Below are 15,819 nucleotides of genomic sequence, written 5' to 3' on the forward strand. Positions count from 1 at the left end.
TGACTGCCTGTTTGCAGGGTGCTTCCTATGACCTGGGGACAATACCTGAGTAAGATAACACAGGCAATTAAATAAGACACGATGACACCAGACATTCCAGGATGAATAGTTGATACTCCCATCCCTTCCAGAAGCTCAGTCCAGCCTGGAAAACCACTGATGAAGTCATAACAGTGCAGTAAACTCTCTAGCAAAGAAAGTGCAAAAACTCCAGGAGCTCAGTGCCCGAGGGGTGTGTATATCTGGAATGGGGAAGGCATGGGTGTGAGCACTTGTGTCAGGCACTAAGGCCAATGTTATCGGCCATGTCGGGTGTGAGTGGTCCACATGGATGATGCACAGACCGTGCACTGCACGCATCAAGGAGGCACTCTTCAAAGAGATTGTGTGATTAACTGCAGGCCTTAGAACTGCACGGCACCACCTCCACAGCCACACTTTGAAGCCCTATTGGAGTTTTGGAGCTATTGATTCTGATTAATATTATTTTGAGTTGAATTATTGATGGAGTAGGGAATGACTGTCAACACAATCTCTTCAAAGGTAAGGACCCATAGAGGAATACTTCTGGACCATTGCAGTAGTGGGCAAAAGCAGTAATTGTAATTGGACTGAGATTTGCAATGGCAGAGGTAAGTGTAGGGTGCGAGGTAGGGGAGTGGCTTCAGTTTTGTGGGGCTTGAAACTTTCCATATTTGGGGAAGGAAATAGTTTGGATAGAGTAATGAATAGGTACTTAGCTAGTTTGAAAATTTAATTAGTATACAATAGTTAAGGGAAGTTTTATGAAAATAGGCTTAGAGAAAGATCTGAAAAAAAATATGCACTCAGAGTGGTTATCTCCAAGTCAAAGTCAATTACTTAATTTTTCTGTCTCTTTTTTTGCTCTATCTATATTATAATATTTTTGTATGCAAAGAGTGTGAATTACCTTTATTATTATTATTTTTGTTATTATTTTTTAACATGGGCAGGCACCAGCAATCGAACCTGGGCCTCCGGCATGACAGGTGAGAAAACTCTGCCACTGAGCCACCATCGCCCACCCAGAATTACCTTTATAATAGGAAAAATAAACAATAAAAGTGACAATTAAAAAACATTTGAAAAAGTGCAATAGAAAATAAGACCTAGAGGTGAAGATTAAAATATGGGAAGAGGTCACAGGAGTGAGGCTTGGGGTAGGCAGGGGAGGCTTCACACTAATGATGAGCCTTGAAAGAAAAGGGGAAGTGGGGGTGGGGGTGGGTGGAGGAGTGGGGGAGGGGGTGAAGAAGGGAATGGACATTTCTTGAGCCCTCACTCTATACTGAGTGTTTGCATGTCTTATCTCTTTTAATACTCACCATGATAAGGTAGGTTCTACCTTCAACCCATTTTCACTTGTGTAAGTGAAAACAGAAGACGAGGCTCCAGAAGGCTGAGGATTTGAGCTTGGGCATCAGTGCTTGCTAAGCAGTTGCAAGCCTTTGCTTCTGGGTAAATTTCATAAATGTCCTGGCTCTGATTCATGTATTTACCTGTGTAATGTCTGTATTTGTGTAATGTCTGTGCACAGACTAGATTAGGAGCTCTTTGGGGGCAGGCCTGTGTGTACTCTTTGCTGTGTCTACAACCCCTAGGAGGGAACTATGCAAAGTTTGTATGCATACAAACTGGGAACTGGGCTCAATTAACTGACTGAGGGAATGAAGATATATCTGGGATCATTCATTTTTGTACTTTTCACCTCATGGGGTGTTGAGAGAGATTCAGATGAGATGAGAGACTTGGCAGGAGTTTGTAATCTGTAGACTTATGCATCTGTGCAAAGTGGTTTTTTTTTTGTTTTTAATTTTTTCTTCTGAAGACTTTCCTTTACCAGCTTTTATAAGCCAAATGAAGTGTTTTGGAACTGGTGTCATGCTTGTTTCAGGAATATATAATCTAGAAACTCTTGAAATGTAGTAGGAAAACAAAGCATTTGTTTGTTCCTAAACTGATTTCTTAAGAGATCTTTTTATCCTTAATGGGAGCATCAGGGTTTTCTCATCTATATTTGTTTTTCAAAATGATTCTGAACCATCTTTTATTTCAAACAATGTATGAGATCATATGGAGGCCATGTGAGCTGAGATCTGTAAGGCACCTACCATTAGTCCCTAATGTATATATTAGAAAATGTCCATTTTTCTATTTCTATGTCAAATTCAAGGAGCTGAGTGTCCTTTTTCAGAATTACGTGAGGGTAGAAGAATCACAGTTGGATATATCTGTGGGTTACCACAGGATGATGTTAATCAAACTGCATTCACAGTCTTAAAAAAACCTTTATTTTTATTTATTTTCCTGACTGTGATGGCAAGAATGTCAATTTTGTAGTCAGGTGGACTTGGTTTGAATCTGACTTTGTCACTTTTCACCAGTGTGACTTTAGGCAAGTTTCTTGCCTATCTTTAGCCTCAGCTTCCTTGACTTGTGACCTAGGAGCTATTCTGCCCTCCTGGTAGGACTGTTGCAATGGAGGAACGGAAATTATGTACACAGCCTGACTGACAGAGTTCTTGCACCAAGATAACCCTTAATAAATGGAAATTATCTTCTTTGTCTACTTTCCAAAATTATGGCTGGCAACTGATAGAGATCTACCTAAGATGGTGTCATGGTCAGGTTCATGTGTCAACTTGGCCAAGTGGTGGTACCTGTTTGTCTGGTTGGGCAAGTGCCAGCCTGTCTGTTGCAATGAGGACATTTCATAGAATTAGATCATGATCACGTCAGCTGCATCCACAGCTGATTCCATTTGTAATCAGCCAAGGGGAGTGTCTTCTGCAATGAGTGATGCTTAATCTACACACTGGAAGTCTTTTAAGGAGGATTCAGTTGAGACAGGCTCTCTTCCTGCTTCAGCCAGCAACCCTCTCCTGTGGAGTTCATCCAGACCCTCCTTCAGAATCATCGGCTTCACAGCCTGCCCTGTGGATTTTGGACTCTGCATTCCCACAGTCACGTGAGATACTTTCATAGATTTTATATTTGTGAGTGTTCCCTGTTGATTCTGTTTCTCTAGAGAACCCTAACTAATACCGGTGGAATACATATTCTTAATCACCTGCCTGGGGCTCGGGGACAATCAAGCTCTTTTGAAATTTTAGGTGAAAGATAAGCTTATATCGTGTTTCCCCCCAGGTGTATAGGGAAAGCAAAACCAAATTATGGAGAGTTAGGAAGGCAAGCTCTCCAAAGCCTAAAAGATGAGACAGAAACATCTCTGCTACTTGGGATCTGGGTTGCTATCCAGCTCCATGAAATAATCCTGGAAAAAAAATGGACAGGACAGGTAGGTCACTTTTGTTTGAACTAGTCCATTCATCCATTTATTCATTCATTCGTCAAAAGCTTACTGAGCCTAGGCAATGAGTCAGACACTTAGTTAAGTGTGGAATTTACAGTGATAAACCACAGTCATCCTTTCCCTAGGGAGATCACAGGCTGTGCTTATCTATATCCTTCCCCCTCTCTTGGAGCCATAACTGGGTCGCTGAAATCTAGGAGAAGCCCTGGGTATGAGATTGTGCTCCAAACCTCCAAGTGAGAATTGATCTAACTGCAGTCTGGAAGCACTGTGGCAGGCCTCTAAGCCCCTGCCACATCCCCCAGGTTCCCTGGATATGGTTCTATTCCTATAGGTGCTGCTTCTAGTCTCATTCCTGCTGTTATTCTTCTCTCTGCATTACCTGAGAGGGATCAGCACTTCTCCTTAACCCCAATAAAAATAAACTCCATCTGGAGCCTTAGTGATATTCTAATTTTTCTAGATTTTTAAGTATCTCACAGTGGAGATGGAGGGGCATATTGGGTGAGGTCACCCAGTGGCCAAAAAACTTGTTAATTTTTTTCATAGGATGTCTTCTCCAAAAAATTCTCACTTAGCTACAAACACCCTGAATCTCTCTTTTCCCTTCTATGGTAATCATCATACCCACAAACCATGACCCAGGTTCACTGTTTCCAAGCCCTTCTCCTGTCATCTCATCTGCAATTTGCATCCTCACCACCTTTTTACCATGTAATACCTTCTTAGAAGGTAGTGGGGAATTGGGAATGACAAATATTTTTTTCCTGGTCAAAAGTAAGTGAACTTTCCTTTTATGTAGATGGGCTAGCTCAGGCAGGAGGGACAAACCACTTACAAAGGTTGGGCACCAATTTCCCAGCCAGTGGCCTGGCCCCTGCCCCCAGAGTGCCCTGTTCTAGTTACTGTGCCATTCCTTGCACTGTTCTGTGATTGTCCTGTGGTTTGTGGATCTGTAACTGAGTCCTAGTGGTTGCAGCCTAGGGGACAGGAGGATGGGTGCTTTTAGGAGATGTGCCAGGGGGCTACAGAGCCCCATGGAAAAGGACCAAAGCTGTCTGGATCAACAATGAAGAGCCCCAATGTTTGGGGCCTCCTTGTGCCCAAGGACCAGTCTTCTGAGGGGCAGCGCCAGTGGCTACACCCCTTGGGAGATGATGGGGATGGGAAACATTAAGAAAGATGGGCTGTTAGAAGTTAGAAGGAATCTTTAAGCTCTTTTGAAATCATTCACTCATTTATTCATTTTACAGATGCCTACTCTAAGACAGGCAGTGTTCTGAGCACTTGGGATATGCCAGTGAACAAAACAGATGAAAAGCACTGACCTTTTGGAGCATATAGACCAGCAGGGTGGAATGCAGGGAGAGAATAAATACATGGATTATGTATAATTACAAGATGCAAAAAGTACATGGAGCATGTTAGAGGGGTTCAGGAACACTGGTGAGGGGAGATAAGTTGCAGTATTGGTTCGAGCCCAGAATTTCTGAAGTTTTACAAATGAGCAGAACACCTATGTAACTTTGTGAGATATGGTATCCCTAAGGCTGCACCCACGGGCCTCTGTGAGATATGGTGGCCTTAGGGCTGCACCTACAGATTCTGTATTGCCATCTTCCAGGTTCAGGGTAGGGTCCCATGTTCTAGTCTGCCTCTGAGGCTTATTTTGGCCAATGAAATCTGAGTAGAGACTAGGCCCATACAGTCTGGAGGAAGCTCTAGGAGGCACCCCGTTCCCTTCCCACTTTCTTGGTGGCCCTGCTGCTCAGGACTTGGCCAGTCGGTCTCCTGGGTGGCTGTGATTGAACAGAGCTTCCTTGCTGACTTACATTGGATGTGCATCACGAGTCAGAAACCAACTTCAGTGGTGTTAAGCCTTCTAGCCCAACCCAACTAAGACATGGATTACAATTCTCACTTGAATTCAAATGGTCTGAAAAAAAAATGGTCTCAGAAATGAATTGCAACCCCATCAATTAAATAATCAGACACATTCTAAACTCAATGGCAGATAAAACAACAAATTAGAGAAATTAAATCTATTATTTTATCAATTTATTTATCAAGATAAAGATAAGTTGAAGCAAATATACTTCATCTTATGGTTTTAGTTACAAATGCATACCTAGTAAAATCTTAGTGTAGTACAAACTGGAAGTATTGCCATGAGTGCCTATCTAGAATTAAGACTTTGGAGTCAGAAATACCTGGATTAAGTTCTTGGACCTGCCACCTGCCATGGGGAGATCTTGGGCAAGTGACGTCACTTTGCTGAACTTTAGCTTGCTCGTCTGTAAAATGGAAATATTCTACCTTTGACATGGGGGTGGTTATGAGGATCAAATGAGTTAATATGAAAGGTCCATATCCAAGTACAAGCTGAGGATCCAGGTGAGCAGTCATAATGATTAGGAATTCTGTTGCCAAATGGATTATAATATCAGCAATACTATGAAGAATATTTCTATCTTTTTGTTGCTGCAAAATTTTACAAGTTGCAAGCATACAATATGTTTTATAAATATTTGGTACTCTCAAATGAAGCTACTTTATAAGATATTGTTGAAGAGTTTTTTAAAGGTTTATTATAACAGATAGACCAGCAAGCACAGATGAATGACTCACATGAATGCAATGATTTTGGCTGAATATCACTCAGGTGCACACACATACACAAAATCAGATTGCATGTCAAGCACCTGTGCCTCAGTTGATCATATATGGTTTCCTGGCACTTATGGGTATATTACACCATTTCTTACAGCCCCATTATCGCAAAAGGATAAAAGAATATAAGAACTTACAAGAAAAACATCACAAAGAGGAACTTCATTTGGAAAGTGCTGATCTGGTATAATCACCCCATTTTTCAGGTAAGAAAACTGAGCCTTATATGCAAACAAACTTTCTCAGGATTACACAGACCCTGTCACACAAGGAAAAACTCAGCTACCTTTTTCTCCTTTACTTTCCCAATATGCTATAAACTCTGGTGGGATTTGTGCTCTTAGATCTGTACTCTTAGGATTAGAAATCCACAGTCTGCCTTTTCCTCACCTTTTGTCAGTCATGGAAATGAGGTGTTGTTGGTGTGATTGGATGGAGGAAATGTTGCATTCTAGTAATCCAGGAGGGAAGCAGTGGATTGGGGAGACTGGATATACTTTCCAGGGGGCTGAGCTTGCCAGGGCGTCAAGTACTGGGAACACAGGCTTTGACACAGTAAAGAATAAGATTTAGATCAGACAAGATACTTCTAGTATTGTGAAGTGGGAAATGACATTTCTCTGCTCTGATATCCCTGAATCTACAATAAAGTTTTGACATCACCAGATGTGTAGTTCCAGTGGATTATTTTTTCTTGGAAATTGGCAGAAAGCATAGTTGATATAGCAGGTATGTAAGTGGGAGAGGAGATTGATGGGATTAAGAGGAAGAGAATTTGGGAAAATCGTAAGGAAGTCTGGACTTAGGCATGTTTATAGATTGGAGTGGAGGAGTTGAGTTACATATACTTAAGTCTCTGAGGTCCTAAGGGTACACTTTTTATAATACTTTTACTTTGCATAATGATTTCATATTCTTTCACAAAGACAAATGAACAAAGTGTGAGATCCATATGGCAGGAATTTATTTCCTCATATTCCTTGGAGGTTCAGGAAGAGTAATTGATATGCACAGGAATATATAAGTGATAAGTGGTAGAGCTAGGACTAAAAGTAAATCAACAATGATATTTTATGGGTGTGATGTCCTGTACTCATCTTGGATGCTTGAATTCTCTCACTAATTGTGATGGCTAATTTGGTATGTCAATTTGGCTAGGTTATGGTGTCCAGTTGTTTGGTCTAGAAACCCTGGCCTGATTGTTACTGTAAAGGTATTTAGTGGAGAGATTTTCATTTAAAATCAGTTGATTACATCTATGGCTGATTGCATCAATAATCAACAAAGGAGCTTGCTCTTAGTATTGAGAGAAGTCTCTCATCCAAAGAGTTAGAGGTCTTAAAAGCTAGAACTGAGGATTTCAGAAGTCGGGAAGAAAAATTTCTGCCTCTTCTGCCAGCATGGGGACTTCAACTGTACATTCATCACAGTTTCAAATTTGTGGCCTTTCCTGTGAATATATATATATCTTTATACACACACACACACACACACACACACACACACATACACACACACACATGCACACACACTGATACTTCCTCTCAATTCTCTATCTCTGGAGAATCCTGACTGACACAATAATAATATCAACTTTCTGCCTCCATTGGAACACAGACACACTGCATGTCCAATAGCATCTGGCCCTGCAGGCATCTTTGTAGGATGATGAGAAGATTCTGGGATTCTCTTACTGATTGTGTTTTGTAAGTTTTACCAGTAGAGCTTTATTTTTTAATCCATGCCGTAAGACCTTATGGAATCTGACCTGAACAATGTTTTATGAAAACACGTGAGGGGTAAACTCTTTCAGTCCTTTTCTGAAAATATCTTAATTTCACCCCAGATCTTCAATGATAGTTGAGCTGGGTATAGCATTCTAGTTTGAAAAGTCTTTTCTCTCAGTACTTAGAAGATACTACTCCTTTTCTTTCTGGTTTCTCCTTAGTGAGTTTTTTTCCTTGTGTGACTTATTTTGTTCTAAGCTGATCCCTCAGGAATTTTTGAGTCTATGAGTAATTTTAAGTTAAATTCTAGTTTGAGATTCCCACATTATATAGGACATGTAATTTCAGGCTCCACATTACTTTGTAGAAACTTACAGGTTTGAGGTTCAAAAAAATTTATGGGAAGTATTTTTTTTCTCCCTGTGCATTGTCTTACTTAAAGAGAAGCTTTCTGTTTGTTTTTATGGACTAGTATTTTACCAGTCCTCCTTTCAAGGTCTGACTTTATGCATAGGTATCATTTTCAGGTCCCTGCCTTATATGGGTCCAGGGCCACATCTTCTGTCCTTACATGTGCATTGGAAGCCAAATACCTGGCCATACCTGGTAAAGGTGAAGTTCTGAAACTATTACATGCTACCAGGACTCGCATGGCATAACATTCAGGCATAGAGTTTCTTCTCCATTATTAACACCTCAAGATTTCCTTTAGGTGCTGTAATTTTGGGTAAGGTGTCCAGGGAAGGAATTATGGAAAAGCAATATTTGTGTAAGGATGGGTAGAAGATGAGGAAAAAGGGTTGGGGAGCATTTCAGGGAAGGGCAAATCCTTGGTAGTGGCAAGTATGGACACTGTATTCCAGGAATGTTAAGGAGGTGAGCAGTGCTGCAGAAAGTGGGTGTCAAGGTAGGTAAAATCAGGATGTTATGGGAGGTGGAAGGAAGACTGTGTAGAGCCTTGAAAGCCATCATAAGGACTTGCTTTTACCTCAAAGGTAATGGAAGTGAAATGAGCAGATATATTTTGTAATAGAAGCCCTTAGCTGCTTTGTAGGGAATCGATTAAAGGAAGACAAAGGTATAACTGAGAGAGTAGTTTTAATTTTAATACATAACAAAATAATCCAGTTGAGAGGACATGATGGGTTCAATTAGAGGGATAATAATGCAGCTGGCCAAAAGTGGTTCAATTTTAGATTTATTTAGAAGGTTGAGCTGTACAACTTATAACAGAATAAGCATGGCATATGAGACAAAAAGAAGAGTCAGGGTTTATTTCAAGGATTTTTGTTCTGATCAACTGAAAGAATTTAATGAGATGAGGAAGACTTTTGGAGCAGCATATTTAAGGGAGACATTCTAGGAGTTTGAATTTGGACCAGTTAAGTTTGAAATGCATGTTTACATCCAGATGAGGTGGTAGTTGGATATAAACATGTAAGGTTTAAGAGAGATAGTCAGGCTTAAGATTTAAACCTATTTACAGATCAAGTGTAAATCCACATGACTGGATAAAATTATCAAGGGAGTGAGTCTAGATAGAAGAGAGATGTAGAGCATGAGCCCTGAGGCATGTCATCATTTACAGTTTGTGGCGATGAGAAAGATCCAGCAAAGGGACTGAATAGTAGTGACCAGTGAGGCTGGAGGAAATCCAGGTGTTTTGTTTTGCTACACCTGCTGGAATGCAGATACCAGAAATGTGTTAGCTTTTATAAAGGGAATGTATTAAGTTACAAGTTTACAGTTCTAAGGCCATAAAAATGTCCAAATTAAGGTATATAGAGAAAGATACCTTGACTCAAGAAAGGACTGATGACATTTGGGGCTTCTCTATCAACTGGAAAGGCACATAGTAATGTCTGCTAGCTTACTCTTCCAGCTTCCCTTTTCTAGCTTCCCCAGGAGGGTGTTTTCTTTCTGCATCTCCAAAGTCTCTCTCTGTGTTGGCTCTGAAGCTTTTTCCAGAATAGTTCCCTATTAAAGGACTCCAGTAAGCAACCCCACTTTGAATGGGTGGAGATACATCTCCATGGAAACCAACTAATCAAAAGGTCCTATCCAACAATATTGAATAAGGATTAAAGAACATGGCTTTTCTGGGGTGCATAACAGTTACAAATGTGCACACCAGGAGACTGATTTGGCCTGAAAGTCTACTCCAGTGGAAAAAGCCTTTTCCTGGCTTTATTCTGAAAGTGATGAAAAACAACTGAAGTGTTTTAACAATGAGGTCAAATAGATTCTTCCTTTTAGGAGTCTTTCTGAAAGGAAAAAAATACAGTTGTTGAAGGGAGAAGTGGAATGAATAGAGAGGTCTTTTTTTCCCTTTCATTCTTTTTTCCTGTTCTTTGTTTTTTTTTCTTTTTAATTTACTTCATCTTATTTATTTTTCTTTTTTCTTTTTTTATGAGATTTCTTTTTGTTCTAAAGGGGCTGATAAATAGCATTATATTTGATGCTGATGGGATTTGCTCTAAGAGAGAGGGAAAGATTGATGACATGGGAAAGAAAGGGGATAATTGCTGAAGTAAAGTCCTTCAGTAGATGGAGGGGGGAAGAATCAAGTAAACAAGTGGAGAGTTTGGCCTCAAAAGGATGGAATCCAGTGCTCATAGACACATATACAGGGAGATGGTTTGAAGTGATGGTGGAAGTATGTAAGTATTGTGTGCTGATTTTTATAGAGGAGTGCATGGGGTGCCACAGGAGCTCAGAGGAAGACATGGGGATTTATAGATGATTTAACAGAAGAGATGACATCAGAATCCAGTCTTAAAGGCTGTGTGGTAGTTTGCCATTAAAGAAGGGGAGGGACCTGCCTGAGCAGTGGTGAAAGGTGAGAAACATCATGGCACATGTGGAAATTAAGAGAAACTTGGTGTTCACAATTAACACAAAGCAAGTATGAGAGGTAGAGACAAATGGAGGGGGAGAGATAGGGACAAGGTCAGAGAGGGCTTGTATTCCAGTGTAGAGAACAATTATGCGGCCTTTATTCTGAAAGTGATGTAAATGTAGAGATCAAAAAGGCAAAAACCTCTGAAAATTGCATAGAGGACAGCCCCAAGTTAGTCAGAGGTGAGTGAGGTGGTGTAGGAGCAGTCATGAGGCTTTTGTAGGAAACCCTAAAATGGATCTAGGTTAGTAGGTAAAGGAAAACAAACACATAAGGAGGAGAAATCATTAGGATTTGGTGATTGAAAGAAAGTAGGTGATGAATGAGTAGGTAATGATGACTTTAAGATTTGAAACACAAAAGGATAGGGAAATGTTATGATCTTAAGGAGGCTGTGGTTACACCTCGGTGGAGGTGGCCCATGGGTAATTGAATATAGGCTTGGATGAGATGTTGGAGCTAGAAATGTAGATTTAGGAGACATTGGCATATGGATGTTTGTTCAACTCATGAGAGTAGATTATATTACTCAAGCAGAGTGAAGAGAAGTACATCAAGGAACTAATTAAAGTATTCAAAAAGTAGAAGGAGGAAGAGGAGACCATGAATGATAAAGGAATAATAATAATTAGCAAGATACTAGGAGCATGAAGTATGAGCAAGTTTCAAAACAGCAGCCCAATGCAGCAGAAAGTCCAGTTAGAATTGGCCTATTCACTGTGTGGCAATGTCGTGGTCACTGGTGGCCTTGGTAAGAGCCATTCCAGTGGAGTGGTGGGAATGAAAGGGGAGATTGTAGTGGTCTGGTTAATTCATGGGAGGTGAGAAAGTGGAGACCACAGGTGAAGAGCGCTGTTTCCAGAAGCTTTCTAGAAGAACAGTAGAGTAGAAATAGAGGAGAGGTTAGGAAGGAAATGTTAGGCTGAGAGAGTGTTTATACTTTAAGGTGGAAGTTGCCTGATTCTGTTTCTAGGTTCATGGAAGAGAGCCCACAGGAAATGAGGGTGTGGGGAGTAGCGGAGGCCCCAAGGAGTGCAGGTGGAGGGGCTGGCTGTGAAGAGACCACACCTCATCTTCTGCAGTAGGATGAAAAAGGGACCCCAAAGTTGTCCATGTCCTAATCTCCAGAACCTGTGAAATGTACCTTACATGGCAGAAGGGACTTTGCAGATGTGATTAAGTTAAAGGTCTTAAAATAAGGAGATTGTTCTGGATTCTTCAGGTGGGCCTTTAAATGCAATCACAAGTATTCGCCTAAGAGGGAGGCAAAGAGAGATTTGATGACACCAGAGGAGAAGAAACTTCGGTGACAAAGGCAGAGGTTGGAGTGATTTACCTACAAGCCAAAGACTGCTGGTTGCCTCTTGGAGCTGGAAGAAGCAAGGGACATAATCTCCAGAACCTCCAAAAAGAACCAGCCCTGCCGATATCTTGCTTTTAGCACTGCAAGACTCATTCTGGACTTGGGGCCCCCAGAACTGTAAGAAAATAAATCTGTGTTTTTAAGCACTTTTAAGTTTATGATAATTTGTTAGAGCAGCCATAGGAAAGAAATGGATCTTCTGACCTGGGATGGGGGTGGGTGGGTAGATACAGGACTAGTTAATTTAGGGAGTGGGTGGGTACTTTATTTAAGTAGTGTATACCTAATGGTTCCAACTGCCTAGCTGTAGTAGGAAGCCAAGTTTGGTGTTAAGGAGTAGTCAGGCAAGGTGAAAGGAAAGGTCCAGAAAGGGAACAGGAGATGCTGCTGAACCAGCAGAAGAAACAGAACTGACCAGTGACCTTGATTCCCGGATGATGAGGCACATAACTGCACCTGTGAGGCAGGCGTTGGGGTGCATCATTCCACCACAGCTCTGTGATTTCCTCCAGCTCTGCTCAGTCGCCTGGTGGAGGAGCAGAGAAGGTGACTGTGAATTTCATTAGAACTGAGATTTTGCCAGGTTGTGGGAATGGGCTGGTGGAAATGGACTGAGGTCTGGTGACTATTCTGATTCCACTTCCTGCCTTGAGGCATGCGGGGCCTGGAGAAAGGGCAGCTTCCACCCAAGAGGGCTGTGGGGACAGGATGGGTGGGCTCCCTACCAAGCAGGTTCAGTGGAAATGTGGAGGTCAAAGGTTCTGGGGAAACAGTGGAAATGTGTGAGAGGGAGAAGAGGGTGCTCGGGGCAGTGAGGGTGGAGCCCTTGGCAGTACCAACTGTTAGTGGATGAGAAAATAGGAGAAGAAGCAGGTAAAGACTGAAGGGTTTGTACCTTGGCAGGTAAACGAATGTGAGGGTGAGTCACAGCTTACCCTAAGGCTCTGAATGGTAAACTGGAGTCAGACTTTGGAATAATTTGGGAGAGATCTCTAATGGGTAAGTTTATGATGGTGAACTGCACCCAAGGTGGGGGAAGGGAGGGCCAATGGTGATCTTTAAAGTCCTGTCCAGTTGGAAGATTTTGACTGTGGCACTCCATGCCCCACTAAGGCTGCTTTCCTAGGGACCCCACGTTGACTGGAGGCCCACACTGGGCTTCAAAGAGCTCAGGGTTGAGTTTCTTCCTCTGGGATTCCATGGCCATATAGTTTCCTCTTGAACAACTACAAGCCCACATGGTTCCAGGCTGTTCTATAGCTCCACATTTTGCACGTTCCTTTTACTCAGGCTGGAGTCGACCTTCTCTACATTGTCTCCTGGTGAATTCATCCTTCAAAACCCAGCTTCACTGCTACCTCCTCCAGGAGGGCTTCCATGTTGTTCACCCCTAGCTTCCCTGAACCTTCAGAGAGGTGCTCACCCTCTCCCTTGCTAAACTTGTACTTCTCAATACTCATACTATTATACATAATTGCAGTACAGTCTCATGTACATTTTTGTTCTATCACACTAGACCCAAAGTTCTTCTTGTCTTAGTTCTCTCTGTACTCTCAGTAACAAGGAGAGAAGACCCACAAACAAATCAAAATCGGCACTGAGGGGTGCATGAATGCAGGGGTTGCTCCCATCAGAGTTGTTGTGGGGAGAGGGGCCAACGGCATGGAGAACCCCAAGGCTATTTGACCCCTTCTTGTTGCAGCTACTGCCCTTCTCCAAAAGCAATTATCTAAGAACTCAGTGTCCAGAGCAAAAAAACACAAAAAACAAAAAACATGGTGCAGTCTTGTTCTACTAAAAGCCACCCTGTCTGAAGACTAGGAAATACCAATTTTTTATTAGAATCACCTCAGTGCCCTCTCCCCCCCCAGGCCAATCCCTGTTGACTGGCACCCCCAGTAGAGGATTATGTACCCCCTCCCTCAGATCGCTTTGCCTTCCTAGATACTGCCACCTTTTTTTCAAAGCATGAAAGAGCTAAAGTTTGGAGAGAGGTCTAAACTCCCTCTGAACCTCATGTCAAATCACATAGTTGCAGAAAACCCAGATGCTGTTTGAAATTACAGTTAAGATCCTGTGGAAAAGAAATGACATGAACAGCTGAAAACCCCACCCCCACCATCCTCAACTCCCTTCCCCCAGTTTTTTGTAGTTATTTTTTTTTGGCCCCTCTTCAGAATAAAATTTGTTCACTGGGGATACGAAACCTGAGCCTTGCACAAGTGCACACACCACAGTGAGGCATTGATTTGGTCTGTCCCCAGATAGCAGCTGCTGGTGGGGAGGGGGGCACAGGGGCACTTGAAGAGATCTCTGGGAGTCCTCAGGAGAATTGGGCTGGAGGGTTCTTGGGGGCTGCCCCCTCCTGTTTTGCACAATCTATCTTTAGAGAATTGCAAGTTCATTTCTCAGAAGGGCCCCAGAGCTGAGACAACTTCTAAATGGACAAACCACTTCCTGCAATCGTTAAGTGAATTGGGGCTGGGGGGTGACCATTGGAGGGGGGCTCCACTCAGACTTGTCCACCCTCCTGTCTTTCCACAGCCCACTCCTGGCTCTGGACCAAAAGAGACAGAGCAAAGTGGAAGGCCTGGGAGCATGAGCAGGAGGTCACAGGCCAGGAGTGCAGCCCTGCTCCCAGGCTTGGCCACTCTGAGGGCTTGGGGAGGTCCAAGTTGGCCTGGACCTCCCCTCCTTTGGCCACTGAGCAGAGACATGGGCCAATCCTTCCCACTTCTATGCCCCCCTTTCTCAGGGCTCAAGGGGCTGTTTCAGCAAGGAATGGTTTGAAGCCATGGAATATCCAAAGCTGAAGCTCCCAAAGGATCCTTCAAAGCAGCTTGACACAGTGGAGAAAGAAAGACTTTAAGCACAAGTAGCCCTGGGTTTGAATCTTGTCTCCACCACTTAGCATCCATGTGGCCTTGGGAAGTGTCAACATCACTGCACTCCAATACATAGCAATTAACAACAGTAACCACCTCGGAGAAGTGTCATGAGGTTTGCATGGGAAAGTCTATGTATGATTCTAGTTACATTCCTGGGCATCTGCAATATGTTCAATTCTTATGTTAATATGAATAATAACAAAAGCTACTTTGGGGAGTTTGGTAAGTTGGTGATCTTTGGTAAGTTTCAGGCCTTGTGCCAAGTGCTAAATGTGGATGTTTTCATGTGATCACCCCAATGATTCTATGAGGTTTGGGAATATTTTTCCAACATATTCAGCCTGACCAAGACTTAAGTTGGAAAGTAGTATTTTCTTGATTGGATTCCAGCTCTGATGACAAAACCTGGACCTCTCCTTCTCTCCTGTGTTGCTTCTTATTGCGCCTTTCTGGATTCTCCTTTCTCAGGTGTCTGTGGCTTCAGGGACACCCGGAGCCCCCAGCTTTGTGCCACACTCTTCTTCCTTCCCTGCCCCTCTCACTTTCATCAACGGTGCCATCTGGCCCCATCCCACACCTGCCAAAGTCTGAGGTCAGCAAGAGGGCTGTGGTGGGGACAGAGGAGATAAGTCCATGCTGGGGTCTGGGCTTAGAGCTACCAAACTTAGAAAGAAAACAGAAATACAAGATACCTTGTTACATTTGAATTTAGATAAATAGCAAATTCAGTTTTTTAGTAGAAGTATGTCCTAAATATTACATGGGACAGATTTATGCAAAAAAAAAAAAGATTTGTTGTTTACTTGAAATTCAAATTTAACTGCATGATCTAACTTTAATTGCAGCTCTCTCTGGGAAAAGGTATTTGGTGGTGGAAGCAGCATTGCCCTTGTGTCAAAGGTCTGCTATCCACTTGGAGTCTGGGTACCAGCTGTCCA

At 42.4% G+C, this 15,819-nt stretch overlaps 1 protein-coding gene across 34 annotated transcripts in view; it reads left to right on the forward strand.

Annotated features, from left to right (window-relative positions):
- LOC143688451 (period circadian protein homolog 2-like) overlaps nucleotides 1-15,819 on the forward strand; it is a 65,858-nt gene that overhangs the window by 6,235 nt on the left and 43,804 nt on the right. For 10 of the 34 annotated variants that reach the window (XR_013178043.1, XR_013178038.1, XR_013178035.1 and 7 more), the window contains 5 exons: nucleotides 2,894-2,989; nucleotides 3,169-3,319; nucleotides 6,102-6,210; nucleotides 11,853-12,110; nucleotides 15,350-15,473. Coding sequence is in view for 4 of the 34 variants with exons in the window: in XM_077166356.1 (XP_077022471.1) it covers nucleotides 2,894-2,989; nucleotides 3,169-3,319; nucleotides 6,102-6,194 (340 nt within the window). In the remaining 30 variants the exon portion in view is untranslated. Of the gene's footprint in view, nucleotides 1-17; nucleotides 3,018-3,168; nucleotides 3,320-6,101; nucleotides 6,211-11,852; nucleotides 12,140-15,349; nucleotides 15,474-15,819 lie in introns of those variants that run through there. The other 24 variants (XR_013178047.1, XM_077166358.1, XM_077166359.1 and 21 more) reach the window with 17 other exon arrangements.

The sequence above is a fragment of the Tamandua tetradactyla genome, chromosome 6 (assembly GCF_023851605.1).
Source record: "Tamandua tetradactyla isolate mTamTet1 chromosome 6, mTamTet1.pri, whole genome shotgun sequence".
Classification (NCBI taxonomy): Eukaryota; Metazoa; Chordata; class Mammalia; order Pilosa; family Myrmecophagidae; genus Tamandua; species Tamandua tetradactyla.